The sequence below is a fragment of the Drosophila virilis genome, chromosome 3 (assembly GCF_030788295.1).
Source record: "Drosophila virilis strain 15010-1051.87 chromosome 3, Dvir_AGI_RSII-ME, whole genome shotgun sequence".
Lineage (NCBI taxonomy): Eukaryota > Metazoa > Arthropoda > Insecta > Diptera > Drosophilidae > Drosophila > Drosophila virilis.
In genome coordinates, this window is record NC_091545.1 from 25,952,501 (window position 1) to 25,980,269 (window position 27,769).

The 27,769-nt window shown below is 41.3% G+C and overlaps 2 protein-coding genes across 3 annotated transcripts; one reads left to right on the forward strand and one right to left on the reverse strand.

Moving 5' to 3' along the window:
• Positions 1-5,739: 5,739 nt before the first annotated feature.
• On the reverse strand, positions 5,740-9,938 carry scyl (scylla). Its single transcript, XM_032434056.2, has 2 exons — positions 9,226-9,938; positions 5,740-8,352 (listed from the first exon to the last, which is right to left on the reverse strand). Exons 1-2 carry the CDS (start codon positions 9,290-9,292, stop codon positions 7,559-7,561), a joined length of 861 nt encoding a protein of 286 aa, XP_032289947.1. The 5' UTR covers positions 9,293-9,938; the 3' UTR covers positions 5,740-7,558.
• An 11,017-nt stretch (positions 9,939-20,955) lies between these two features.
• Ir68a (Ionotropic receptor 68a) lies at positions 20,956-27,195 on the forward strand. Of its 2 annotated transcripts, XM_002048542.3 has the most exons (7): positions 20,956-23,814; positions 23,880-24,013; positions 25,174-25,397; positions 25,463-26,046; positions 26,121-26,274; positions 26,339-26,552; positions 26,625-27,195. In XM_002048542.3, the coding sequence occupies exons 1-7, from the start codon at positions 23,216-23,218 to the stop codon at positions 26,876-26,878; spliced, it is 2,163 nt and encodes a 720-aa protein (XP_002048578.2). In that variant the 5' UTR covers positions 20,956-23,215; the 3' UTR covers positions 26,879-27,195. The 2 variants fall into 2 exon arrangements, with proteins under 2 accessions (XP_002048578.2, XP_032289989.1); XM_032434098.2 differs by lacking the exon at positions 26,339-26,552 and having other exon boundaries at positions 26,625-26,714.
• Positions 27,196-27,769: the final 574 nt, after the last annotated feature.

Here is a 27,769-nt window from a genome sequence, read left to right on the forward strand (position 1 = left end):
CCTCCGCTAAGACTAACTCGAATAAGAAATCGTTTAATAGCCGCGGAAATAGCCCGGCGTTGCTCGGTTCAAATGAACTATGTTGTAGATGCAAGTACTACCGAATTTCTTGGGATACTTCGGGTCAACTTCAGCCATAAAAAACATCATTTTGAGATCATTTGACACACTTCATTTTTTAGTTTGTTAACTTTGGCAGCTTCCAATATAAAAGATTTGGTTCCTGAAAAATTCATTTTATAATGCGTTTTTTGACACTTCAACAAGCTTGAAACAATGAAAACAATCAGTTTCCCTGGGGAGAGTCTTCTGGCTTATAACAACAAATGAAACTACAATACATATATAATAATTAACTCTCTCATTTCCCCAGTGGGCATTATAAATGTATGCACATGAATGTACGAATGTTTTCTATTAATTTGGCATTCGATTGTGAGCCACATTGATTAATCGTTCCCAGGGTAGTTGATAAATTTTATAAACAATACATAAATAATAATAAATAAATACGAGTACAACCATGTTGTATCATATACTATATACTTTCTAATATCGTACAAATATGTGCATATATGCTGTTATGTTTATTTTGCTTAGGTCTTTGCGTAAACTAATCGATCATCTTAGAGTATTTGTTTATTTATTTATATATGTTATTTTTAAGTGCCATGTCCAATGACCTACACTTCCCGAAAGGTGACATTTGTGTGAAAGAGTATTTGTTTAGGAATATTCATATGTATCTTGGCATTTCCCCGATCGAAATAATCAAAACCTTGTTTTAAGTCACCAAGAAAGACATATCCAGCGCTTAAGTATGACAATATATCTTTTGTGTATGTAAATTGTATCTTCAAGATACTTTTGTAAATGCGCCGCTTTATTTATTTTGCCCCTACCCCAACCCCCGACCCCCGAGCTCGCACTACACACTTATCGCACGCTGCAGATGAGGCCAGTTGGGATCGAAGTGCTGCAGAGAGGGGGCAGGGCGGGTTGGGGCGTTGCAGAGATAAGCAGCCATTTAAAACCACGAAAATTTACATTTTTATTGCGGTTCACTTGTACAATAATTGGCGACCGCAGCAGCCGTTACATTTCATATCTGTAAGATACATTTTCCTATTTACCAACTGGCCGCCAAGGGGATTACGCTGTGCGGGTGTGCCAGTCCGTGTGCGTGCGTGTGTGTGTGTGTGCATGAAGACGGGCTTTGGGCCACACTGCTGCTTCTTCTTCTTCTTCTTTAACTTGTGCTTGCCCATCTTCTTCTATTTCTTTTGTGCGCTACACTTGTTTTCTTGTTTTATCTTTTGTTTCTATGCTCAAAATTTTGCACATGTGGCTATTGTTGCCGTTATTCTTGTTGTTTTCGCTGCTGCTGCTGCGACTCATTCAAAACAGCGCAGCGACCTGGCATGCAGTTGGAGCGAGCGGGCGCTAGTGAGCGAGAGTGGGCAGCGGGTGCGAGAGAGAGAGAGAGAGAGAGCTGGCAAATGACTCACAATTGGTTTGCAGTCGTTTTCTTTTATTGCTGTTGTTGTTTTAAGTACTTCATTGTAGTTGCTGTTGTTGTTGTTGTTGTTGCTGCTGCTGCGACTTATGAAACCTTCGCTGTTCATTAGTGTTGTCGCTGTTGTTGTTGTTGTTGTTGCTGTTGCTGTTGTTGCCTCTTTTGTTATTGCAATGAAAAGTTGTCGTCGCATTGTTGCTAGCCCAGGTACAAACATCACACACAAACACACGCACACATACACATGCACATACATGCACACATATCATTCACATTGTGAAAACCTTGGAACGCTACAATTACTGTTGACTTTTGCTGCTGTTGCTGCTGTTGTTGTTGTTGTTGTTGCTCTCTTCGCCCAGTTCGCATTTCCGCTTTCCTGCCTCGCAACAGTCGCCATTGTTTTCACAGCCACAGTCACAACGCACAGCACAGCACCGTTGGCAACAGCTACGGCCGCAAACATTACACACACACACACACACACACGCATCTAGACTCTACACTGCGAGAAATGCATAGAGCACACTTGATAGTTTCTAAAATATAGGCATTTTTTATTTTATTTTGAAAAAGTCTAAAAAATGAGTATTACAGTGAACCCCTCCTAACGAGACTCTTTCTCAAACCATTTTTAAACAGGTCTATGTTTCCTACCCACACTGAGATACTCTATAACAAGCTCTGAGTAAACTTTGTCGTAATTAATATAAACAATTTATTACTTTAAAAAATTAAATATTTTTTTTGATTAAAATTCTTTTATTTACAGCTGATATGCTGCTACTATAGCTTAAAATTTCAGCTGCTCGAGCTCGACTTAAATGTTTGCACCCATTTGTTTTTCACAGTGTAACAGTGCCTACAATTGTAATGACAAGTACAAACGCGCTTATCAGTTTTTGAAACAGGCAAATCTAAGCGATACCACCAATTGAGTCAGTCACAAAATAGAAAATATAAAAAAAAAGATACGACAAGTTGACAAAACAGAACAGACAGAACATAAACACAAGGCACACACACACACACACACATATATATGTGTTCCATATGAGCACATATCTAAAAATACAATTGAGGAACTCACCTCAAGGATCGCTGGCTATTAGGTAGGACTACGGAGAAGAAGAAGAGGAAGGGCAAATGGGCAAGGGGCTGGCTTGTGTCCATATCGAATAATATATTGTACGATCTGTTGTGGTTGCCCGGAACAAAGGGAGGGCAAAAGAAGAAGGTCTCTCGAAGGTCAAAGAAACTAATCGCTGTGATTGTCCGTAGACAAATTGGTGTCTGGCGATAGAAAGATCAAGATTTTATTTCCGGAACTCGATCGGGTTTGCGAATACGCCAGAAACTTCAATTATATGATAATAAGTTGCTGAAATACTTGCAAAATATCTGTAGAGTTTTTACAATGAACCCCTCTTTAATTTCAGTTTCTCAAATTCTTTCCTTGCCTCGTACACCTGCCCATATATGGGCATGTGCTCAGCATAGCCCCGTATCTGCAGAAACAGGTAGTACTTATGCTCAGGCTCAAGTGTTTGCTGCAATAAAAGTTGTTTACTTTCAAAGAGCTGATAATGGTAATGCTCATAGATTCACGCATATCGTATTGATAAGACGCTCAGACTCAGGTACTCTGTCTGGGCTGAAGCTCAACTAGACTTTATCAGCGGGTTGTAGAAATATTTACATTCAAAGGATTAACTGATCGTCTTATATATATGTATATATACCTTATATATATTCATATGTATATCTTTTTATCTGAGGCCGCAAAAGTCTTCCGCAGTTTCTGCGACACGTGCCCAAACAGAAAGCTCAAGAGCCCGTAAAATTTCCAAGCGATCATATATATATAAATATATATGGATATATAAATTGCCAGACAAGTGTTGGAAATCTTAAAGCTAATGCAAACACAATATGAAAGTCGAAATAGTTGGACGGCTGGCACATGTCTCATTGAGAGCTATTCGAAAATAAACCGGAGAGGACTTGAGAAAATATTTGCGAATTGTTGCTTTTCGTTCAATAACAAAAATTCCGTATTTGAGATATGCCAGCAAATGGTTGACATACATGTATGACACACCCCCTCGCTGCCAAATATTTGCCTTTCAGCGAAACAATGGACAACAAGTTCGGGTTAAATAATATTGCAAACATTGTCAAGACTCCTTCAGCTGTTTCTGTTACTGACTCCGCTTTTCATTCGAATCGATGTTTCATTTGGGGAAATACCGCACAGATGTTTTATTTTCGAGACACTTCCAACTTTATACAGGTGCCACGCTTCGGCGGGCGCGGGTGGGTGGTCTGGGGAGGGGGGCGGTAACTATGGAAAAATAGGGCCAAAAGAATAAGTATTCTATTTTTTTTTTTTGTTGTTGTTGTTTGGAACGCGTGTGTCGCATTTCCGAAACGTGTTCCACTAAAAGAACGAACGAATAGAATATTCGAAAATATATTCATAAAAACAACTATAAATTACAAAATCAAGGAAATTATCAGCGTCAGACGCGTCAGCAAAATTGAAAATTCCTCGCCCTCCCCCCTCCCACGGCCCACCTCTTCCGCCCTCTTCTCGTCCAGCCCAAACGTGGCGCTAGCCGAACAACAACATTAAAATCAAAGTTCAAAAAACAAATATTTTCATAATAAGAAAACATGCGAAATTGTGACGCGATTTCATTTCACATTTTTCTGTCGTGAGAATTTTCATTTGAATTTCGATTAACTATTTAAAGCATTCACTTGGAACGAACTGAAGATTTCTTCATGTCGATTTGAGTCCGAAGAAGAAAGCATATTCTCAATGAGTAATCGCAACAGATACAAGTCGAGCAGCTTATCTGGCCAGGAACAGATAGCTGTGGTAGGTGTATCAAAACAATAAAATGATATGAGCCCAATATTTGTCATGCGTATTAATAGTAAGAATAATATATGGGGGTACGATCAAGTTTAATATTTGATGTCTCTAGCTCTGATAGACTCAGAGATCGGACAGACAGGCGAAACTAGGAGAACCTTTATTCAAAATCTAAAGACTGTAGAGAAGAGAGAACTTGGCAAGAATACACTCATGTAGTTTAAAGGCCTCTCTTAAACTGTTTACCCATTTTCATGGGACATATAAGATATCCAGAGATTTTGCAACTATAAAATCGGAAAGCTATCTTATGGCTACAGTGTAAGCTATGTGGATAAGAATAATTAAAATGCGACGGATGGCAAGAGAATCATCTCCAAGTGCTACAGAAAGGTGCTAGAGTTTCCCGACAGCCTACGTGACGTTCCAATTAAATGAGTAAAGTGGCTACAATTTAATTGTTGCTAATAAAAGGAATTGTGAGCTGCTTCAAAAAAAAACGAAGCAAAAGGTATTCTATCTTCTTATAGCCTGAATAAATGCTTTGACTTGAGTAAACACAAGAGTAACTCTTTCTTCTGTACTTGAGAGTATTCTAAAATAAGAAATTTTAGGTTATGTATTTTCTTCTTATCTAAAGAAATTCCGTGTCTTGAGTCTAACTGTCTCCCTACAGGAGCTGCATACTAGTTTTAAGTCTTGTCAAAAGTTGAACTCTTTCTTTTGTTGATAAGAAAACGATATTATAGGGTATATATTTTCTTCTTATCTGGAGAAATGCCCTGTCTTGAGTCTTTTTACAGTAGCTGCATGCTAGTTTTGAGTCTTTTCAAAAGTTGAACTCTTTCTAGTGTATTTGAGAGTAAGTTGTGCTTCTTTCTTGACAAGTGTCGCAGTCGTGTTGCGCTGTTGCCGCTTTTCAGCCAAGTTCACAGCTCGTCGCCGCCCGCGCCCCGTTAGCCTTGGCCAGCGTACTGAAAACCGGGCTAGCAAAGCCCAAACTGGTTAACTCCAATTGTCTGCCACAGATCGTAGGCTGCGATTCAAGCTGAAGCTGATGCTGCTGCTGCAGTTGGCGTTGCTTTTGCTGCAGTTGCTGCGACGTTGCCGCACTTCACTTGGCTGCAAAAGAAAGCTGCACGCTGCGGCGCAGAGCACCCGCTACAAGCGGAGCCTACCCCTCCCTTCCCTCTCCACCGCCATGCTGCCCCTGACAAAATAGAAAGCCGTTTTGTTTTAATTTTTTTCCACAATTATTTTCCGCTAGCGCAGGAAAAATTATATGCTTTTATTTTTGTAATTTTTTTTTTGCCTTTGTTTTTGCTTCTTTTGTATGTGTTGTATTTGTTTTTTTTTTTTTTTTGTGTTTTGCTTACATTTTGGTTACAAATTTCTCACAATTATTTGTTTTTATTTTTAAATTACGCAATAAAAAAACTTAACATTAAATACAATATGTTGTTGGTTTTTGTTGTAATAATAAAAAATTAATACATGCATTTCTTGTTGTTTATAGTTTTTTGTGTGTGTTTGTTTTTTTTTTATAATAAATAGTTTTCGATTTTAAAGATAAAGATACTTTAAGCTGGTATAGATACTTTTGTGTGTAAGTGTGTGTGTGTGGGTGTGTGTGTGTGTGTGTGAGAGAACATTAAGTTTTCTTTGTTACGTTAATTTTAGTTTTTTAAAAATTATATCGCATTAATTTTGTTTTGTTTTAGTTCTTTTTTTTGTTATCAGTTTTTGCTGCTACATTTAGGTTATCAATTTTTGTTTTTTATCGCAATTGGAGTTTTACACAGACAAAAAAAAAATTTTACAAATTTTTTACGCTTTCACATTTACTGAGATATTCTTTTGCCTTAACATTAAAGCAATTATTCATTTTATGTGGTAATTTTCTTTTTTTGTTTTTTTTTTTTTATTTTTTTTTGTTTGTTTGTAATTTTAATGATGTTTTTGTTGTACGCGCTATACATTTAATAATATATAAAAATTTGTTAAAATCCTAAAATTTGTTGGTTTTAATTAAGATTAATAAATAATTTAAAAAATTTTTAATGCAGCAAGCTGCGTCTAACTAAAATTGGATCGTTCGTCTCCGTCTCTTCGTCTCTTCGTATCGTCGTCTCTTTCACACTCGCAGCTGATCCTTGGATCAACAGAGTTTACAGCTCTCTTTTACGATGCTTCTCTCATTAAACGTATGTTAAATTTTAAATTTATCAAGATCAAGTTTTTGTTGTTTGTTTTGTTTATTACTACAATAGCATACAATTAAAAAAATCTGTTCACATTTAATTTTTATGTTTTTTTTTTTATTTGTATGTGTGTATGTGTGTGTGTGGGTGTGTGTCGTGTGTGTATGTGTGTGTATTTATCAACGTTTTTTGCCTGGCCGTACTAGCGAGCGCACGCAAAAAACTCTTAGCATCTTAAACAGTATCACATATTCATGAGTTGTCGACGAGCGACCCTCGCAGCGGCCCAGCAGAGAGAGCGAGAGAGGCAGAGCGAGGGCTGGCAACACAATTGCCAGCCCGGCCCTGGCCCTGACGCTCGCTGCTGTGGCTTGCGGATCGCCGTCTTTGAATTTCATGTTTTCTTTTTTTGTTTATTTTATAATTGTTTTGTTTTTGCTTTTGTTTTTCGTTTGTTGAAAAAGGAGAAACAACTTAAAACACTAGTTATTTGTTTTGCTTTTTGTTTTGTTGCTGCTTTTTATAGCATCTACTACGCATCTAAGTAAAATGGTGGTGAGAGTCACAATTACAAAATTGTATGCAAAGAGTTGCGGGTGAGCGAGCGGCGCAGGCTCAACAGCAACTCCTTGTTATTAGTATGAGTGTGTTTGTGAGTGTGAGTGTCGTATACTAATGTGTATGCGTGTGTGTGTGTGTGTGTGTATTTGTGTAGGTGGGGTGGCTTCGAATACTTGCTTCGTCGTCGCGTTGCGCTCGCAACTAACTACTGCTCTCGACATCACAGGGGGTGTTGGGCGGTGTTGGGCGCGCTTCTTTGTCGCACTCGCTGGGCTCGCTTCTATATATATGTGTATATAAATATAACTGCGTCTCCGTCTCTCTCTCTCTCTCTTTCTCTCGCTCGCGCTGTCTCACTCGACAAGTGCTCGCGCTTAAGCTCTGATTGCACTCTCGCTCTTATATCGTTGGCGTTGCAATCGCCTGGCTATGGCTTGAGCTTGAGCTGGAGCTGGAGCTTGAGCCAAAGCTGTAGCTGCGCCTGGCGCCCAGGCCATCGGCCGAGTAAAGCTTATGCTTGGTTATGGTATACTCGGGGCTGATGGTGATGGTGCGTGCCAGGCTCTTCATGAACTGCGGCAACAGGGCCGTCCAGCCGCGATGATCCTGTCGGAGCGTGAGATACACCTCGAACGTGGAGACCGTCTCCGGGTCCACTTTGAGCGAGGCAATGCGCCGCGAGTTCTGTGGCTCATCCTCGAACTCCACGTAGATGGTGCAGCCGCGTGTGCCGCATGGCTCCTTCTCCGAAACGCGAATTATATCCGCCGCAATGTTCGGCGTGAGATCACAGGGTAGCGACACCTCGGTGCACGCCAAATGGCGCGCCTTCGCCTCGCGCAGCTTGTCCAGCAGACGGTTCGAAAGCTCGCTAACAGCGGCCACATCGACGTCGCTGCAGGCCGGCAGCTCCTCCTCATCGCAGCTGTAGGAGCTGTTGCTGCTGCTGCTGCTGCTGCTGTAAGAGCTGCTGCTGCTGTTGATGGGATGGCTGCTAGATTTTGTTTTCTTGCTGCCGATGCCGCTGCTGCTGCTGCTGCTCGCCTGCTGCTTGTGCTTAATACTGTGTGTGTTCTGGCCGCGGCCGATGATGCTGCTGCCGCTGCTGGCTGCGCTGCTGGCGCTGTTGGCGACGGTGGCGACCTTCTTGGCCGCAACGGCGGACGTGGGCGGTGTCAATGTGCTGGTCCAATCTAAAAGTAGCGCAAACAAGAGAAACAAAACAAAACTTTGATAAGTACAAGAAACCAATAAAACAAAACCCAAAGACCAAAAGAAACTACACAAACAACAACAACTTCGGGCTGAGGGCGACTTAGTGTGCGATAAAACGGCGTTATGTTGATTTCGCTAGAGCTTTTAGCTTTAGCTTTTCTGGCTGTTCAATGTTCATTCACACACACACACGCACGCACGCACACACGCACGCACACACATAAAAGTGCAGCAAACGCCGCGCTTGGCAACAAGCAGCGAACGAGATAAAAGCGGCAGCAGGCAGAGGGCACTGAGTGTGCGAGAGCGAGCGAGAGAGAGAGATGGGGAGAGAGAGGGCGACAAGCAACACACACAAGACAACAAAAAATCATTTTTTACACAATTTTTTGTCCATTTTTTTTATTTGCTTTTCTTTGTTTTTGTTTCATACAAAAAATGTTTTTTTTTTTTTTTGTTGCTTTTCGTAATACAAAATGTTGCGTACGTGACTTTGTAGCAGATGTTGCCCTTTTTATTTTGCATGTGTAAATTGATTTTTTATGCATTTTTTTAAAAAATTAATTGCAATAAAAAAGAAAAACAATTGCACTCAAAAAATCTGATGAAATGTGCTAAGTAATTGCAATGCTTTACAAACTCGAATTCATTGTGGAAACAATTAATTGAATTTAAAATAAAAAAAAGAATCTTAGTGGTTTTTTTGGAAAAATTTGCATTGAGTTGAAAATTTGAGTTTGATTTGCCAAAGAGTTCAAGTGATTTTTGATTTTTGAAAACTATTCGAAACTGTTTTCTGGAACACTCTAGAGCATGTGGCTTTTGGGCTGAATTCGTTTTGCAGAACTTACCTCGAACTTTGTTGGATCCCAGGACGCCGCCGTAGTTAGACTGCACAGCGAGAACTTCCATTTTCATTAGAATTCTTGATATTGATTATGTTCGGCGTTTAGTTTGTTTCGGGGAAAATGTTCTGTTGTCGATTTTCTCGCTTCTAATTCAAGAATTGATTTCGCTTCTTTTTGTATCACTTGAAACGCTTTAACAAATTTAATTAATCGTTTTTCTTGTTATTTATTATTATTTATCACAATTTGCTGGTTGTTTGTTTAAATTTATGCTGCTGATTGAGTTGAAATTAAATTGATTTGTTGTTGTTGTTGTTTTGTAGTTGGAAATCACAGCACTTTTGTTGTTGTTGGTTGTTGTTTGTTTGTTTGTTTGTTTGTAGTTTATCACTTAAATGGCGTTGGTCCGTTGCATTTGTTTGATGGCAATTATAAGATTTAATAATTTTCATAAAATTATTGAAAATTTCTTGTTGGGTTTTTTTCTTTTTACAGTTACAAGTACTACAAGTACATTTTAGACGTGTTCTTCTTTTTACATAGAATTCTTCGTGAAACAGAATTTTGTTGTGTATTTTTGTAATGTCCAACAGTAGAAAATTTGAAATACACGCTATTTTGTTTTTTGTATTAGCTGCTTTCTTTTCTTGCTGCTTTGCCGTTTCTTACTTTTCTATGTGTTTATCTCAGCAGTGTTTCGAAGCTACTATGAAGCGCAACGCTCTGCACCGGCTATTTATAGGCCGGCTGGCCTGCGTCCGTTTCGCTCATTTGCTCTGCCGTCTCTGTCGTTGTTGTGGTGGTGGTTGCTGCTGCTGCCGCGACTCGTTTGAGTGAGCCACACAAGCAACAACAATGCTGTGTATGTGTTTGCTGAGCAATTAGCGGTTGTGCTCTCCGCAAAGAGACCGCTACCGCTACAAGCGCGTATATACTCAATATGTGTGTCTGTGTGTGTGTGTGTGTGTGTGTGTGAGTGTGGGTGCTGTAATTGTAGTTGTTGCTATTGCTGTGCGAGTACAGGTAGCAAGACACAGGCAGAAGAGTGCAAAACGGCTGATGTAAGTTGGCTGCTTGTTACGTGCTCTCCCTCACACTCTCGCTCGCTCTCTCTCTCAACACTTCGACACTCATCAGCTGTTTCACTCAACGCCCGACTCGCTCATGCGCACCTACAACCGGCCCGGCATTGTCGTCGTTTCTGTCTGTTTCTCCTCAAACTGTCGCTCAGTCGAATGCGTGCATATACACACATACATGCATATGTATCTCCCTCTGTATATATTTGCGTGTCTCTCTTTCTCTCTGCGTGTGCTTGTGTGTGCGCTTACATACATACGTGACTTTTGTGCCGGTTGAGCATGTTTCGCTGCTGCCGGCGCAGGCAGCGCGAACGTCAGGCAGGCCAAAAAGGATGATGGAAATGTTCTCTCTCCTGACGCGCACACACACACATGCATACACGCATAGAAATTTTCGTAGCTGCCGCGCCTGCCACTTCACACCCGCCCGTTGTGCGGCCGTTTCGTTCCACATTAGTGCTCTGCCCGCAGTCGCTGCGCTGCCGCTGCTGCTGCTGCTGCTGTTGCTGCCCCCGGAGAACGCACCATGTCAAAATTGAAATTTTCCACTGCAGTTTGCAACAACTTCAAAAATCGAAGCCCAGTGGCCAAGTGGGCTGGCAACGGATTGCGGACTCAACGTTCACAATGTCTGGCTAATGGCATATCAAGTTGCAAGTCGCAAGTTGCAAGCTGCAAGTTGCAAGCTGCAAGTTGCTAGCTGCTAGCGGCTAGTGGCAAGTAGCCGGTTGCTAGTGCCATGTGGCAAGCGGCAAGCGGCAAACTCGAGCGCTGTTGCCATGCTGCCTAATTTCACAACAATTACCCCAGAGATCTGGCAAAGATACAGCGCTTCGAGAAGTATCTGAACGGTGAAACGTGCAACAAAACGCTGCAACTACAACTGTTAACCTAACCATATCATATCTTGAAAATCTATGCCTATCAAGGCTACAAATCAGGTTTGAACCGAATCGGTTCGAACCTTAAACCAAATGTGTTTTGGTCGAGTTTAGCTGACATTTTAAATATAATTATTTCACAAGAATTTTGAGCAGATCTCTGAGAAAACACGAATGAAGCGAGCGAGTCGAACCAGCGAACTCTTTTTTAGTGGCGAGCACACAGAATGAGGAGTTTGGTCTGCTCGCTTCTCTCTCTCGCTTGCAATTCTCAACAGGTTGAAACTGCGAAAGTCAAGCTCTGCTGCGAAGAAGAGGAGGAACCGACCACTTCTCGAAGTTTCTGTATATTCCAATCTGTTGTTTAACATTTGATTAAATGTAATAGAAAGATGTTATTATATAAAATCAATTGACGCCAAAAAGATAAGGTTTCTTGCATTTATTGGAGTAGTAAAAAGAATCGGTTTGAACCTTAAACCAAATGTGTTTCAAATAAAAAATAACTTTTGGCCGAAATCAGTTTTATCCCGCATTTCGTAGAGGAAAACTGAGTGAGCGAGTCGAACCAGCGACCTCTTTTTTAGTGGCGAGCACACAGAAAGTGGAGTCTGGTCTGCTTGCTTCTCTCTCTCTCTCTCTCTCTCGCTTACAATTCTCAACAAGTTGAAGCTCTGCTGCTGCTGCGAAGAAGAAGAAGGAGAAGAAGAAGTAGAACCGACAACTTCTCGATGTTTCTGCACATTTTAACCTGTTGTTTAACATTTGATTATATCTAATAGATAGATGTTATTATATAAAATCAATTGACGCCAAATAGATAAGGTTTCTTGCATTTATTGGCGTAGTAGGAAATGCACAGCCCGATGTTCATTTATGTCCCAACACATATTTATACATTATTCATTTATTTTGTGTTGCTCAGCTACGAATTTCATCAGCATTTGAAAGAATCTTTTTCTCGCTGTCCATTTTCATTTCTTTTTTTTGTGCTCTTTTTGTTGTGTTTGGTCGAGAATAATTTGATATTCATATCAGGATTTCATGCTGTTGTGTCCTTTCATCTCAATTGAATGCATCTCCTAGATTATGAAATGGCCTGCCTCTTCTTGCTGTTGTTGTTGTTGTTGTTGCACGCAGATTGAAAGATTGAAATGTATCTGAACCTGTTTCATTGTGCGTGTGTGCGAGTGTGTCAATAGAATTTTCGTATCCCATTGAAATGAAATTCCGTGAAGTGTGTGTATCTTATGCTGCTGTCAGATACATTAGCTTTTGTGTAGATATTTTAACCAGATAATAAACCGAATGTCCCTCTATCCGACTGCCTGTCTATCTTTTCTCTCTATCTTTTTTTGTTGTAGCTTCAGATTGAACCTGCGCATTTTCCGCACATCCATTTATAAAAATCAAAGTGCATTTAGCAGCTAAAGATATATTTATTCAAAAAACGACAACAAATTCTTGTGCCCTCTAAAACAGAGCAGTCACATTTTCCAATTTTCCTAGGTTCCTACACACACACACACACACGCGAGCATCAATTTTCATATGGGCGAAATGAGCAGAAAAACGTGCGCGGCAAAGAAAAGCACCGGCAATTTAACAAGAATCAAGTTGAGTTTTTCTTTTACTTTTTCTTGATTTTTTATTTTATGTGCCAATGAAAAGGCAAATTTTCTCGGAAATTGTCTATGCAGATCTCTAAAATGTACGTCTACATTTCACGGAAATCTATAATGATGCCAAATAAACATAAAACCTGACTATTTTTATAGATACTCTGTCTCAGATTTGTTTAATAAATAAAAGATACTTTTGTATCTGATAGATTATGCGTATGTAAATGCAATTCGATAAGCGAATCACAATTAATGACAATTGATTCATAATTTGCAGATAATAAAGTGCTGACGTGCCCACTCACACACGCACACACACACACCCACACACACACAGCGAAAACAAGAAAAAGCTGGAAAAATGCGAAAACAATTTTATTTCACACTCAAAAACGATACACCTGGCGCCATCTATCGGCCAAAAGTTTGCACAGCGCACAGCAAAGAGCGAAGAGCGTGTGAGCAGGGCAACAACAAAAACAAGAAGAAGAAGAAGAACAGCGTACAAAGGCAATTTTAAATGTGTAATCAATTAATTCCATTAATTATTGTGCAAGTATTTAACATATGAAAAGTATCTGAAAGATGCAGCACAATTGATTTATGCTCAATAACGCTTCAAAAAGTTTCTTTTACACAATTTTGCGTAAAGTTTTGTGAAATTAAAAGTTGTTGTCGCCATTAGCATAAATGCGAATGTGTGTGTGTGTGTGAGTGCGAGGATACTGAAAACAAATGAGAGTTCTTTTTTTTAAATTTTGTATCTCTGATTGCACAATTTTTGATTCAACGAATTGAGTTGTATTTGTTGAGTTTTTATTACTCTTATGTGTGCACAGCATACTCAATTGAAATAACGACTTTGAGTGACTTGCGAACGCACACAACACTCAAGAGCAAACGTCAGTCTGTGCTGCTCTTAAATTTTGCTCTTTGAGCGCACAGCTCGCTCAGCTCACAGCTGACGGCTGACGGCAGACCGAGTGTGCCGCTGAGCTGTGTGCACACAGCGCACAGCTGATGCGACTCAACTCTTGAGCCTTTGCTCTCTGACACGAAAACAACAACAACAACGGAGCATGGAGCAACATTTGACTTTGCAGCTGTTTCGCTCATCATCTGTTTTTCTGGCGCACAGCAGGTTCCCGCATGTCCCACTCGCACGCACACACACACACACACGAAGTTATTGCTGTACATAAATAGGTACATATATTGTATGTGCATGTGTGTGCATGAGTATATGCACATTCGCATACATGGGCAATGCTGTATACAAAGTCAGTCGTGGCCGTTCAACGTTTTTATGGGCGCTGCAGCTCTGCCGGCGTCGCTGCTGCCGCTGCTCCAAACATTTCTCATCGGCAGTCAGTATCTTGATTTTCCAACTCGTTTCTCGCAGTCAACGCGCCCCCAAATCACACACACGCATGCAAGTAATATATATTTGGTTATATATGTATGTTGTGCGTGTGTGTGTAATTTGCCTAAGGTTTTGTTGCTGCCGCTGTCGCTGTCGCTGCGGCTGCGGCTGTTGTTGCTGTTTTCCTATTGCCTGCGCCTTGTTGCCGTTTTTCACTCACATTGTGAGCTGAGCCGCCTGCAAACGAGTTGTACAACGGCAACGTCGCGCTCATCTGTTTTTCCACACATGTATGCACACACACACATGCACATCTGTGTATATTGCGTGTGTGTGCTGCTGCTGCTGTTGTTGATGTTTGCTTGTTTTCTTTTTAGCTCGCTTATTTATTTATTTATTTTTTTATGTCTTCGCTGGCAGAGCAAGAGAGCCGAAGCCGCGTCCGCGGCAGCGGCCGAGGCAGACCCGGCCGGTCGCTGTTGCCGCTGCAGTCGAAGCCATTGCAAAGCTTTTGAGCTCGTCTTGCAGTTGTTGTTGTAGTTGTTGTTGTTGTTGTTGTTGCTGCTGTTTCTTTTCTTCGTTTTGCTTATGGGCAATCATCTGTTTTATTTTGCACACACACACACAGAGAGAAATATGTATGCTTGTGTGTGTGTGTGTGTGTGTGTGTGTGTGTGTGTGTGTGTATCTCACAGATACAAAGTCATTTCAGTGTATCTTTTGCTTGTGTTGCATTTGCCGTCAGCTTTTTTTTCCATCAATAGTTCATTTTCTGCTTGGCAACGGGTTTTTTCTTTTGTGCTTTGTATTTTTTTTTTTTCGGCTAAAACTACGTTCATGAAATTGGAGAAAACTTAGCAATGATGAAATTACTGGACATACGTGAGCACCAGGCACGGGCTATTCGCGCCTATGCTCGAGCCTTCTCTCCTTAGCGCCTGTGGGGCCACCCTCACCCCCTCTTTCAATCGGTGACTCTGTTACGACAGCTGTAGATTGCTTCCATAGAAAATTATCCGAAATGGAAATGCAAATGTTAGCTAAAGAAGACGGAAAACAGGTGACAAGACAAGAGAGAGAGAGGAGAGAGAGAGGGAGGGAGAGAGCGGTTAAAATTCTCATTATGCAGCGTTAAAAGTCTTGTGAGATTGTCTAAATGCTTCAAGTTATGATTTTATAGGAGCTTTACGTCTGGAGCTCTTACGTATTTACACAAATATGTATTTATTAAAAATCCCAAGATAAAATAAGAACAAAAACACGCGAACATGAATATATACCGAAAATGGCATCAGTTTACGAAAATTCTTTGTTAACTTCAATCCTAAGATCTCTAGAAATTATAAAAATCCCCTGAAATAAGCCCAAATCAATAAATTGCATCTTGATAAATAAACTGTGTATGTATATACTTTCTGATAGCAAAGGATATTTCAATATATTCAAAAATAACAATTAAATCAAATTATCTTTCGCTGTAAGTATTCCAATATATGTTTAATCCAGCTGATCTTTAACATTTGGACATGTTTCTATGAGATTTATTTGCTCTGCTGAAATATATTTGTTTTTTCCTTGAGGCATCTCAGATGCGGGAATCCCAGACCTTGAGCAGGGTTTTATGGCAAATAGTCAACGCGAAAGGCCCAAAGCAACTTGATGCTCGTAAAAATGGTGTCACTCCAGCGACATTTGCTGTTCTGTTTCACAGACAGCTCACAACTTCCTTTCCAATAAAGGCAATTTATCAATTTAACACTCAACTCCCAGACGGAACTTTTCCGTCGCCGTCGCCGTCGCCGTCTCCGACTTTGTCCACGCCCCAGTATGTGCTATGAGCTGTCCCAATCCCTGTTCCTGTCCCTATCCCAAGCGCTAATCACCCTTAAAATTGCGTGTGCACCATCCGAAACGAAGGTCAGACATTGAGCAACAACTGATTCGATTCTATTCGATTCGATTCGACTCTCGAACCTGACTGAGTTGGGGGGGGTTTTTGTGTAAAAAGAAGGAATAGTTGGCACCCGGGTCGTCTAGTACTAAATCAATTAAAATAAAACTGTGTGTCTATGCCGTTGACCAGCCTGACCTGACCTGGAAGTGCTCGAATCCCAGCGTAATTTATGCAAACAAAACCCAGTCCCGTGGCCAGTTCCCCTGCCGGTTGCCTAAACTCGCTTTCCGAAAGGGTCGCATTTAAGTTGATTTCCCAAATTGATGACATTGCATCAGCTAAAAGTGTTTACAGTCAGTCCATCCCCATTCCCAGTTCCATCACCATTTCCATTTCCATTTCCATGCCCGTATCCGTACCCGTACCCTGACCCTGACCCGTACCCGTCTGCTGTGTTTAGATTTAAGTGGATTTTGGCATCAAGTACATATCAATATCTATGCACATAGAGCTCTACCTGATGCCTTGGTCTACCTGATAGCACAGTTCCAAATGAGCCGCAAATTTTCCACAATGAGTTGTCCGTTGGGTTTTTCCAGGCTCTGTCCAATGCCCATAGAAACGGTAAGTGTTATGACTCTCGCTCATAAAGTTACCAAGGTAATTTGCATAATGCTGACCTGGCTGATGATCCCAGCTGATCGCCTTTCCCAATCCCTGCCATGCCAGAATTGTAATTATCTCCAGAAGGTTCGTTGAGGTTTACACCAAGGTTCGGAAAAAGAAACGAGAGTACACTTAAAATATCACAAAGAACTTTATGTCAGAGAATAGAGTACAATTGTTCCCAGGACATTTGCATTCTAGAATCCATTATAGATATTTTGCTAATCAAGAGCTTCAATACTCGGGCTATAATTTTTATATTTTATTTTCCATTGCTTTTGGGACATAAAAGCATTTTGACTGACAATTCTGGACACCTTATGATCATACTATTTGCCATTAAAATTGCTAAGAGAAAAAACGAAAACAATATAAAACAAGTAAGAGGTTCTAGTCGGGAGCTCCCGACTAAGGGATACATTGAACCCTCTTCTTCCAACATCAAGTGCATATATATATTCTATTTTAGAAGCTATATGTCAAGTTTGGTGACTCTAGCTCTTATTATTTACCAAAATTGCCCCAAAAACAGGATGTTGATATCGATATTTTATCGATTGCTTGGAAACGGAGTAAGTTATCGATTATCGGAAACAAACTCGATCTGCGCGGGAACTAGGAGAATCTATATCGAACTTCAAGTCTCTAGCTCTTATAGGTTCTGAGACATGGCTAGATCGACTCGGCTATTGATGCTGATCAAGAATATATATACTTTATGGGGTCGGAGATACTTCGTTCTGCCTGTTACATACATTTGGATTTCGCACAAATACAATATACCCTTATACCCATTTTTAATGGGTTCAGGGTATAAAGAGCTAATACGAAAGAAGCAGAAGAAGTAGGCTTAGCCACGTCCGAATCTGGCCTTCTGTCTGCCTTGTAACTACTTCCATGTAAACTAGTTCCTTAGTATATCCCTCGTTATTTTAATATTTACATTATTCTAATTAATAATTTAAAGAAATTACATAATTTTAAGAAATACAAATGGGAATTATCTTTTAATTTGTTGAGAAAAAGCTTTAATATAGGCTTATATATTTTTTTTTAATTTTTAAATTAAATTTTGTATTATTTATTTCATTTGTTATAGTTTTTATTATTGAATTTTTATTGTATTATTGATTATAATTATTTTTTTTTAATATATTTTATTTATTTTTGTTTTGTTTGAAACCTATTTTTAAAACGTTTGTATGAAAGTTGTTTGTTTTCCGTTCGATCAGTGTCAAAGTCTGCTTTTTGCTAGGCCGCTCGTCTTAAAGTAAAAAGCCAACAGCTTAAATCAAGATGAACAAAGAGAACATATCTTGAATCTACAGCTGTTTGTGCCCATTTAAGGCGACATTCAAGAAATTGATAAGAAATGGAAGTGTAACTAAAAATAATATGCAACCCATTTCTTCAGCAAATAATGCTCATTAATAGATCTGATAAGTTTCTAGAAGCTCAAGCTATTATTCGCTCACACACAGTCAAGGGTTTACACAGCAAATATTTGCCAACAGCAATCGGACGTGTTGTATTACACGGCGGACTACGGGGCGGGGCAGGGGGCAGGGCGGGGAGGGGCAGGAGCAAATTGATGGAAACGGTGGAAATGCGTTTCGGTCAACCCTTATCTAATTTCAACAACTTGGACGACAAAACGTCTGACTGGTTTTCTATACTATGCATCAGATATCTCGCTACGTTTATAATGCCCCTATATAAATATACATGTGTGCGAGTGTCTCTCTGTGTGTGTGTGTGTGTGTGTGAAAGTAAATACTTATCAACAGTGAAGCTAAAGAATATTAAATCAATATTTAACGGTGCTTGGGCAAATATGCGTCATATATATATAAATGATATTGTTATATATATATCTGATATATATATATATATATATATGTATATGTAAAGTCAGAGGTGTAGCTGTGTTATTTTATTGCGGGAGCTGCGGAACGGGAACTTTTCGCAAGGTCGCGTGTTTATCGCGAAACGTACTGCACTTCAGATAGGCCCACGAAATGGCGTGTTCCTCGACGCCCAACCGGCCCATTTTCATTTCCATTTCCATTGCCATTTCCATTTCCATAGCCAGACCCCCGGCCCACATGTCGTTGAGCGCGTAGACACAGCGTCTACCCGAGTTCGCACAAAGACTTCACTTCTTTTTGTTGTTTTCTTTATTATTTTTACTTTGATTAGATCACTTGGCAAACGGCAAACGGCAAACTGATATCGGATGTGTGTCATATGGACGGGCCTCTGCTGCGATTGGACGTTCCAAGGTTAGACGCAGTGCGGATTTGTGGTCTATAAAACCTATGTATGTATATGTATTTATAGATCTGACCCTTGGCAACAGTTCTGAATCGCACTGGAAGCGAATTAGTCAGCCCGCGGCTCGGTTTTAGAATTTCACAAGCTTTGCGCGGCTTTTCGGCAGATTCGCGACATGGGACACGTGTTGCTGCTGTATGTATATGCAGAACGACTCTGACTAGAGAGAGGGGAGTGAGGGAGGGAGAGTATTATCAGAGAAAGCAACACGCTTACATCAAGGCGCAATTAGTCAAGTTGCAGTTCAACTAATTGCATTCCTTTGGCATGACTACAAAAGACAACAGGTGCTCTGCCTATATAGGGCACGAGTCATTAGTCAGTCGAGGCATAACTATATGTATTACATTATCAGGCCGTGCAACAATGGAGTTGTACTCCATATTACCCGAATTAGTCAGAACAAAAATGATAAATGTTAAGCAAAACGGTTTCTTTGTTCAACCCTATCAATTCAAAGTCCTAATTCGAAACAATTCACAATGCTGTGCGGAACTGATTCACGGCGGAAAAGAGATGGAAATTGCATCTGTACTGTAACCCAGAGAGGAAGCTGAATGTGTGGAGCTTGTCAAAAGAGCTGCAAGCGATATACCCCTCGTATTGGCAAACAGGGTATAAACAGGGCTCATCAGGCCCACAACTTAAATTGATTATATAAAACAACAAATAGGCGTCGCACGTCGCAGCGAGACGGACAATACAAAAGATGAAAAAATCAGAAAATAATACTAAAGAACGATATATCAGCATAATTTTTCTTGTTTTTTTTTTTTTTTTTTTTACCTCGCAGCTCAATTGATTTACATAATCAACGAAAACGCGTTTTATTTTGCTGGCTTTACTTAATACCCTCCCCTCTCTCCCTTTGGTTGCTCCTCAAGCTTTTGTCATCCCCCCCTGAATTGTTGTTGCTGTAAAGCTCTGTGCATTTAATTGAATGCTGATTAAGTTTTTATTGAATGAACCAAAATGTTGCTGCATAGCTACATAGCATGTTCTATAGATACCACAGTGCGTGTGTGTAAGTATGCGCACACACACGCACACACAAATATATAGGTATATAGATTAGTCATTGATATGGACAAAGTGTTCCCATTCGACTTGGCACATTTCTAGACGTGAATAATTTAATAATGCCTCATCAAGCTAATGAATTTAGTTCTAACTGGCAACTGATTGATTGAAACGCCTCTATGCAGCATGTATATACCTCAGCTAAAATCCAGGGTATTTACATATATGTATATACAAATATATATATATGTGTGTACATTAATTAATATAAAGCTTTGCTCCAAAACTAATCAGACTAAACACAGATTTTGTAGTGGGCGTTAAGGTGGTAGCTGATCAAAGTCAAGGATTCGAACCAGTGCGACGGTTCGAAACTTCTATATATAAATGTAGTTTTATAATACGACAAGGTATTCCAATTGAATTGTGGTATATTTTAAAGTAAAGACTTAAACTTAAGACAAATAACAGCTTTTTAGTGGGCTCTAAGGTTGTTTACGGTCAAGGATTAGAACCAGTGCGACGGTTCGAATTTTCTTATACAATAATATGATAAGGAATTATTATTGAATTATGATTTATTTTAAGTTAAAGAGGAAACCTAAAGAAGTGCTCAGCCTTTTTAGTGGGTTTTAATGAAGTTAAGAGTCAAGGGTTCGAACCATTGAGATGGTTCGACCTTGTATTAATAAATTTATAAAATTGTATTTAATTATTCAAAACATTTTGGTATTTCTTAACGTAAAGAATTGACCTTAAGATAAATGCATATATTAAAATAACATAATAAATATTAATTAATTAAATAAATAAAAAAAATAAAATACAATATTTTTTATTTGACTTTTAGAACGCATAAACTTAACTTGGGAACAGTTCGGGATGTATAATTAATAAAAAAGAAAGATCGCAGAGGGTTTTAAATGTGTTTCCATTAATTGAAAATTTGAGAATTATACGAGAATATCAATGAATAGATTTGTTTGACAGAAGAAAAAAAAAGAGACGAGAAACCCGTTCGCCTAAAATATGGTATGACAGAATCGATTGATATAAGCGTGGGAATAGAACTTAAGTGGGATGATCTCAGCGATGGCTGATTTAATTTTAGTCGCTTCCGCTATGCAAATCGCTCTCACTAAATGGCAGCATGACAGGTGTATTAACTGTTCCCCGCCGAAAATAATTAACCATTCGGCCAGAATAGGACTAACAAATCGCAGTGCAGCAGCTGCCCGACAGAAATCATAAGCTTGCGTCTGGACACATAAGGTGGGAAATCTGTGGCAGGAATAGATATTTTCCCAGGCCTAAGCATGGCATTTGTAATTTCACACTTTGGCCAACAAACGACAACAATCGAGAGTAAATTCGCATAAGATATTTTTGTAGGCACTTTAAACAGAAGCATAGCTAATGACAGTACCCGGACCCGGACTCGGACCCGGGTCGGGATCTACCCTCGCGTGGGGTGGTTGAGGACCCACGCACATGTGTGTGCCTATGAGAAACCTGAAGAAACCCATCCATAAATAATGCCAAAAGTCTCAAAACGAAAGAAATACAAAATGTGTCAATGTAAACATAACGCGACTGCGAGTGCGAGTGCGGCCGGGGCAAAAGGGCCGCAGCTCAAACTGGGAATCTGTTTGTGTCGTCTGTGGCATGCAACGCACTCGTTAAGGCCTCGACCTGCCACTTGGCCGAATCGATTCTCGTGCTACCTGCCCCGAGTTCGGGCCGGGCTCATGATGTTACCTGCAGCTAATGGCTAATGGCCGGCAGCAGACCGCGCTACCGACATAAATCCATAAAAACATACAACAACAACAACAACAACACACACAGCACAACAAAAAGAAAAGAAATAATTAAATTGCAATTATGTGCAAACAATTCCAAATCCGGAGATTCGGAAAAAGTTAATTACACGACAATAAAGAGCAGAAGCAGCAACAGTCACAAACTCAGCCTCAGTCTCAGTCTCAGTCTCAGTGTCAACAACAACAACAAGAAACGAGTTCGAACCCTGTTGCCGCTGGTCTTTTGGGCTTAGACTCAGGTACATCCGCTCGAGGTTTCTCTCAGACGATTTGATTTCGCATTTCGCGCTGCTCTTTTGGCTCTGGCTCTGGCTCTGGCACTGTCTCTGGCTTTGAGTCCGGTTCTGTTGCTGCCTGGGACTTGTCTCTGGACTTAAGCTGACATTAATGTGCATTTGGTTATCTGGCTTCTGGTCGCCTCTTAATCGGTTTGTTTGACTGATTCCTGGTGACACGTCGTCTACATTATCATTAGCGTCTGCGCGCACTTTTATCGCCCATTTACCGATTGCCCAGCCGATTATCCGTGCCCCTCCCCCGAGCCCGTCTAATGAAGACGGACAAACAAATTAGCTTCGGTCTGATTTCAAATTAGTCTCTGGTGATTTTTCTTTAAAGATACATGGTCGTGAGCTCAGCTGACAAACACCACAGATAGGATTATAATTGGCAGTTGTATGTACACAAATTTCACCAACAAGAGTGGAAACTGGGTGAATTTAAACTTCCTTTTATGGGTTAACAGATCAATGGGTCGACAAATGCCTATTAGTTGGGGTGAAGTAGAAGTATCCAATTTTCATGAAAATGAACAATGAATTAAAGTGGAATAAGGAGGCATCTGAAATCCCATCCGATTCATTTATTCTTAATCAGCATCAACAACCGAGTATACGAAAATCCACGCATGTTGTCGGAAAATGAGTGAATATCTATGATAAAAGACTTTCTATTGACTTTCTCTCATGACTCATGTCTACTTCTGCTCTGCTCTGCTCTGAAATACCTTCCTTAGGTCCCATATAGACCATTTAATCTCTCTCCCTCTCTCTCTCTCTCTCTCTCTCTTTCTCTGTCTTTCCTGTGTCGCTATTTCGTCAATTTTGGAATCCAATTGCTTTAGTTTCCATTTAGAGCTTTAATTAGATCAAGTGCCATCTAGTTAAAATGTTAGTAAAGCAGGTCACCTGTTCGAGTCTACGACAGTCCGATTGTCCGAGGGTCCGACGGAGCAACTGACTGACCCCCCCTGAGTGACAGCTGGGGTTTAGGTGGGTTCAGGCAAGCTTAATTAGATCTGCATACGGAATGTGGCGCAAAAGTTGGGTTAACCCCAAAATGGAGTCGAAAAGCGCTCAACATTGCGTAGTGTGTGCTGCAAGGATGCACTTGGCATTGCTCTCCTTTTGGATATGCCTGGCTGGGGCCCTGGATTGGAGCCAGCTGATGAGTCCGAGGCCCGTGGATAACTACCAGAGCCAGCTGAAGCAGCTGCTGGAGTGGCTGCTGCGGCGTGCACAGGTGCAGCGCTGCTTTGCGGTCATCACAGACGACCTGCACCACGCCCTCTACGACCGGGCGTACTTCGAGGCCGTGGGCCCTCTGCGCTCTGCCCGACCGCACTTTCTGCTGCGGCTGAATGCCAGCGAGAACTTGCACAGGCCGTCCAGGCAAGTGGAGCTGCTGCTGCGTGCGATCCGGGCCAGTGACTGCGACCTGCACGTGCTGACCCTGCTGAATGGCTGGCAGGTGAAGCAGCTGATGAAGTTCGTCTACGAGACTCGCGCCTTGAATATGCAGCGCAAGTTCCTCCTGCTGCACGATGTCCGGCTCTTCACCGACGATATGCTGCACGTGTGGAGCGTCTGTGTGAACGCCGTGTTCCTGCGGCGACAGCTGGACAACAGGTGAGTCATCCTTTGGCCAATTCCGCGAGTGCCCAACTCATCTAGCGGAACTTTCCCTCTGGCAGCTACAGCATCTCGACCATTGCCTATCCGGGCATATTGAGCCGCGTTGTGGTCCTCAAGCAGCTGGAGAACTGGAGAGCTGGTAAACGCATGGATGGAGCAATCATTTTCACGGATAAGACGCGCAATTTGCACGGTAAACCATCAGAAACTATATCCCACTTCCACCTAATGTAGCATTGGAATAAGAACCTTTATCAGGAATAAGAATTGGATCGATCTAGCCTACAAATGCTAGAGACTATATGTACTACCAGATTGCAATTTTTTGGTGATATTACTTTACATTTCCATAATAAGTACTATAAGAGTTAGCCAAAGCAAACATAGGCTGCAGAATCTAGTGGATCTATACACTGATATAGTAGAACCTTATGGAAACCTTTCCCCTTTAGTAATATCTTCCCATGGCATAAAGTATTCACTTTGGATATCAAAAGAATGCCCTGAAAGTTTCGTAAGGATCGGAACATCAAAGTTGGTAAAGAATGCCTTTCCGAAACATAGTGTGGGACAACGGTGGATTCAAACCCTTTTAGCAGGCCTGTACTACTGATTATATAAATGATGTCCCCCAAAGCAGCAAAGATTTTGTGTACTAGCTCTTACAACGAAGGCTTAATATCCTTGCAGACATTAGCTTTGGGGTTTTGAAAATATCTGAGAATAGTTAAGTTCGAAAATGCTAAGCTTTATGAATATATATGAATAATAGACCGATTCTTCCCCTAGAGGTATATATAATATATAATCAGCATACCCTGACTAGTAAATGCCAAGATTCGCCGGAATAGCTTAAAAAAACAAAAAAGTCTTCTTCACAAAAGAACTTAATTTTCAACCAATCGCTCCTACGGCTCCTTTGGCTCGATCCGGCAGGCTCGGACATATGTATATACTACAACGGAAGACGGACCCATGCAAAGTTGCCAGACGAGAACTTTCAAATTTAGAGGCTAGTTGGCATAGAAAGATATATAAACTCGGCTGTTGATGCTCATCTCCTTCTGTCTCCTTCTGTGTGTTACATATTGCATGGCAAAATTGTAATCCCTCTATAACAAGCTATATTTAGGCTTGCATTTAATATATACATATCCGAATTTGATATAAGCAGAAGCAGTCAAAATGAATCAAATGAATCAAAATGTATGCAACCTTTCTGATCTGGTCCATGGTCCATATTTTATAATAAATAGAGGGTAAACATGCATGCTACTTACCTGGTTCTGGCTATTGAAAGCTGCTGCAAAGTGTCCATAACCAGGTAAAAGCATTCTAAATATATATTTGCAGGCGCTCAACTGGCGGTGGCCATTGCTGAGCACGTGCCGATGGTACAGCTGAATCGATCCACGAATACCTATCAAGGCGTTGAGGTGGAAATCATGAAAGCCCTGGCCAAGGCCCTAAATTTCCAGCCGTTTTATTATGCGATTAATGAGAGCGACGCCAGCAATTGGGAGCAGTCGCTGCAGGGGAACGAGACCCGCATGGAGAGAGGTCTAGTTGAGGAAGTGGTAAGTTTTTGGCTATACATTTGTGATGCCGGAGCAGTGGACATTCTTGAGCTATCTCTCGACAGGCGCAACGCAATGCTCGCTTTGGCATTGGGGATCTGCATCTGTTCCAGAGCTATGTGCAGCTGGTGGAGCTGAGTGTGCCGCACAGTGTGGAGTGCTTGACGTTCCTGACGCCCGAATCATCCAAGGACAAGTCCTGGCAGACCTTCATACTGCCCTTTAGCGGTGGCATGTGGGCTGGCGTCCTGCTCTCCCTGGTGGCCGTCGGCACCATCTTCTATCTGATCAGCTACTTGAATGCGCTGCTCATGGGCAGCAGCAGCCGGCTGGCCTTCTTCCGCTGCCTGCGCCGAAGACGGCGGCATCTGCGCCGGGATCCGCTCAGCTGGCAGCGTTTAAGCTTTCGCATTACCCTGGGCAGGCATCGACCCAGACCCCAGCTGGGGGCTGCTCGTCGGGACATCTTTGACAACTATTCGAATTGCATTCTGCTCACGTACAGCATGTTGCTCTATGTGGCACTGCCCCGCATGCCGCGCAACTGGCCGCTGCGCGTGCTCACGGGCTGGTATTGGGTCTACTGCATCCTTCTGGTGGCCACCTACAGGGCCAGCTTTACGGCCATTTTGGCCAATCCGGCGGCCAGGTATGGCCTGCGTATCAAGTGCTTGCCACATTAGTCAATATTCATATATGCCCGCTTCTCTGCTTCCCACTCAGCGTCACCATTGACACGCTCCTGGATCTGAGCCGCGCCCGCATACCGCCCACAACTGGAGCAGCCGACAACAAGCAGTTTTTTCTGGAGTCCAGCGATGAGACAGCCCGCGAGGTGGGCGCCCGCATGGAAATAGTGCTGCAGCTCGACGACTTGGTGAGCATGTCAAGATTATATATAGGAAATTCCGGCATATATGCTGACTCCCGATCCCTGCCAGACCAAGCGCATAGCTAGGGGTCAGTGCGCCTACTATGACAACGAGTTCTTTCTGAGACATTTGCGTGCGGCAGACGAGGCACATGGTGTGGCCATGGGCGCGCTACACATCATGAGGGAGTGCGTTGTCCATATGCCCGTGGCGCTGGCTCTGGAGAAGAACTCGGCGCTAAAGCCGCACGTCGACAGCATCATACAGCACCTGGGCGAGGGCGGTGGGTGCAGCAAACCATTCGATTCAGGCTCCATATATACCCCCTCTCTCTCTCTCTCTGTCTCTCGTGCAGGTCTGATTGCCAAATGGCTGCGGGATGTGATCAAACGTTTGCCAGCCGAGGAGCAGGCGCCGCAGGAGGCGCTCATGAATCTGCACAAGTTTTGGAGCTCCTTCGTCGCATTGGGCATTGGGTATCTGGTGTCGAGTCTTGTGCTACTCCTGGAGCACTGGCACTTTAGGTATATCGTCATGAAGCATCCCATATATGATGTCCACAATCCCAGCTTATACTATAATTTCAAGCGGCTTTATCCGCACGAATAGCTTGGCAATAATATAAATAATATAATTATTATATTAAGCAATTCTTGTCCTCATAAAAATCAACTGACAATTCTTTTGTGAGCCGCTGACGCAATCAATGAAGTCCACTTTGGATGGTGGCATACCATAGAAAATAATACCATATATCAAATCGATTCAAGTGGCCTCAAGTATCCAGCAATGTGTTGTATAAAATTGAAAGAGTTTTCAATTCGTTTCGTAAATAATAATTCGCATTGTTTAAGATCTCGTAGGCACATTAAGCATTCATTATTTGTTTATTGCCCAAAAATCTTGGCCAACAATAATCGAAAAATCGTAAATAATTCAGTTGCCAAATGCCAGACTAAACACACAGAAAAAAGAAAGCATTAACATTTCAATAGAACCGATCAACTCTGAAGAAATCACGAGGCGGGACTGTGTTATTCGTAATCTGTGCTATAAGCACCAACAAGAATTTGTCGGTGGTTCGATTCAGGGTTTGAACCAGTGCCATTTCGTGAAGCTGATTTTCCACAAACGTTCCACCACTCACTTTTCGATTGAAGCCTGGAATCGTCTTTTTTACAACTATTTAATTTTTGAGGTTTTCAGATTTTCGCTGAAGAAAATTGTTCGAACTGGTTCAATTTTCAAAGGTTCATTGTAAATAAACAACTGCCTTATCTGAAGAACTCTTATCATGATTGCGAACCAAATCGAAATCTGAATTCCAACTAATGGCTCTCCATATATCGAAGTTTTAACCAAACAATTGTCCAAAAGTGGCAAAAATTAATTTCATTAAGATCAAGATCAACATCAATATCAATATCAAGATCTTCAAAGTATAAATAACTTTAGCGCTAATAATTGCATTGCTATTTAAGTCCTCGTTTAGCATAAGAA

Coding starts and splice junctions, on each gene's coding strand:
- Ir68a (XM_002048542.3), top strand. CDS start 23,216: ATGTGGCGCAAAAGTTGGGTTAACCCCAAAATGGAGTCGAAAAGCGCT. Junction 24,014..25,173: donor TAAGACGCGCAATTTGCACG/GTAAACCATCAG, acceptor ATATATTTGCAG/GCGCTCAACTGGCGGTGGCC. Junction 25,398..25,462: donor GAGGTCTAGTTGAGGAAGTG/GTAAGTTTTTGG, acceptor ATCTCTCGACAG/GCGCAACGCAATGCTCGCTT.
- scyl (XM_032434056.2), bottom strand. CDS start 9,292: ATGAAAATGGAAGTTCTCGCTGTGCAGTCTAACTACGGCGGCGTCCTG. Junction 8,353..9,225: donor GGGATCCAACAAAGTTCGAG/GTAAGTTCTGCA, acceptor CGCTACTTTTAG/ATTGGACCAGCACATTGACA.